At 58.3% G+C, this 2,100-nt stretch overlaps 1 protein-coding gene across 1 annotated transcript; it reads left to right on the top strand.

Annotated features, from left to right (window-relative positions):
- Window positions 1-463: 463 nt before the first annotated feature.
- On the top strand, window positions 464-1,363 carry Tco025E_10048 (mucin-like glycoprotein; the record flags this gene model as incomplete). The annotated part of the gene is made up of 1 exon (XM_029376839.1): window positions 464-1,363. One exon carries the CDS (start codon window positions 464-466, stop codon window positions 1,361-1,363), a length of 900 nt encoding a protein of 299 aa, XP_029223039.1.
- Window positions 1,364-2,100: the final 737 nt, after the last annotated feature.

The raw sequence follows: 2,100 nt of genomic DNA, 5'->3' as shown, positions 1-2,100 counted from the left end.
GCGGGCGAAGACTACGCACCGTAATTGTTTGTTTGTTTGGCTTTCGGTCGTAAGGTACGTGGGAGAAAATATATTAGTTCCTTTTTTTTTGTGCTTTTCGTTTCACCGCGTGCTCGGTGGGTTGCCGCTGCCTGGGCTGCAGTGCCGGCCCCGGCACTAATCCCTCGTCTTTCACTCTTACATCTTTTATTCGTGTGTGTGTGTGCCCTCCCGCAGGCGTTGCTTTTCTTTCTTATTTGCGCTGCGTGTCTGCAGGACACGCACAACCGCATGATAAATCTAAACTGCAGTGCGCGTGTACAATTCCCTCCTGGCCGCGGCGTGCACTCGGTGGGCTGCCGCCTTTTTTTTTCTTCCGTCTGTGCTGTCTCCGCTGCCCTCTATTTGTTTCCTTCCTTCTCTTCCTTCGCCCTCTCCACCGCCTCGCAGCCCAGCGACTCTGCTGCCACTACTACTGCGGCGGATGGCGACGACGCTGGCGGTGCGGCGCCGTGCGGTGTGCGCCCTGGCGCTCCTCGCGCTGCTCTGCGGGGCGGGAACTGTGGCGCCTGCTGAAGCGCCTCCGGTGATTGTGTCGGTGGAGGTGTCGTGCCTGAGCACTGAACAGAAGTTGAGTTGGCGCTTTTCTGGCAAGGGGCATTCTGCTGACTGGAGGAAGTGCCATAGCACACCGGATGTTTTTGGGAGCGGTGAAAGCGATGCCCTCAGTGCTTCCCTTTGCATCTTTGCCGCGTCGCTATACAACGACCCCGGATTGGGCGTGGAATGCCCTTCCTCGCCCACAGCAGGGGAAACCAAGAAGGTTGCATTCACTATGGAATGCACGACGGATGAAGGCAGTGTGATGCACAGGCGCTCGAAGGGCGAAACCGCCACCTCCACTGCAACGGACAATCCACTGGGTGAGTCAGGCAGCTGTGTGTTACGGACCTCCAGTCGAAGCACGGCGCACCAGCACGAGGATGCGCCTCAGGGAGCTCGGCCACCCGCTGCAGAAGAACAACACCCACGACCACCGGAGGCATCTGCGGCTTCGCCATCACCGAGGACAGAGCCCAGGGCAGCAGATGCACCCGGAGGTACACAAACACCTTCAACCCCCCAAGGCCGATCTGGCACCCCCAACGCCGCCCCTCCCGCCGGCGGCAACGATGCAACCACCGCCACTACTACAACGACGACCACCAGCAGTCCGAGTGCTGGGAGCCACGCGAAAAGCAACGCGGACGGCAGTGCCACCAACAGCAACACCACTCAGAAAGCCGTGGCAAACGCTGCGGATCGCAGTGCCACCTCCACTCCGTTTGTGCGTGCACCTCTCATGCTGCTACTCACGGCCGCCCTTGCCTGCGCTGCTGGGTAAGTGGTGAGGGGCAAAAGATACACACCCACACACCCTGGCAGGGATGACGCGTACGCATTGTGCGCTCATTTTGCTTGTCGTCCCTGTGGGTCAATCCTTCAATCTCTCCTGTGCTCTGAGGGATGTTTTCTTTTCTTCTTTTCTTTTTGCTTCGCCACTCCATGCACGTTCCCACGGTCGGCGCATCCTTTTCCCCCTTCTGTTTGCTGCTGCTTCCACATACACACACAAACACGCGGTGCCGGCCGCATTGCTCTGCGCCGCACGGATTTTGACGCAACTGCCGGTAGAAGTGCGGGCCGAACGCCGCATGAAATGGGCGAAGGATGTGTGGGCTCCTGCAGCATGGGCGATGTTTTTTCTTCTTGCAGGGATTAAAATACACATGCATCTCTCACGGTCCTCGTGTGCTGCTGGACACGTGAGGTGAAGGAACACCACCTGCCGAAGTAATTTCTTTTATATATTTTTCTTTTGGGGGTCCTGCGGGGATTACTCACATCTCTTTTCCGTCTCTTCTTTTCCTTTTTCTTTTGCGGCCCGGGCGATGCCCACCGCTGCCGTGTGGGCCCCAGCGCCGCTGCCGCCACTGCCGTGTGGGGTAGTGCCGTTCTTAAATCCCTCTTCTGCCGGTGTGTCGAGACGCCTCTGCGTTGTCTTCCTTTTTTCTCTGCCACTTCTCCTCCCACACGCACGCAGAAGGAAAAGAGAGACCAAACGCTGCTTGCCGCTGTGCG

This window comes from Trypanosoma conorhini (genome assembly GCF_003719485.1).
Source record: "Trypanosoma conorhini strain 025E chromosome Unknown Tco_14.4_contig_01434, whole genome shotgun sequence".
Taxonomy (NCBI): domain Eukaryota; phylum Euglenozoa; class Kinetoplastea; order Trypanosomatida; family Trypanosomatidae; genus Trypanosoma; species Trypanosoma conorhini.
This window is presented reverse-complemented; position numbering and strand designations above follow the sequence as displayed.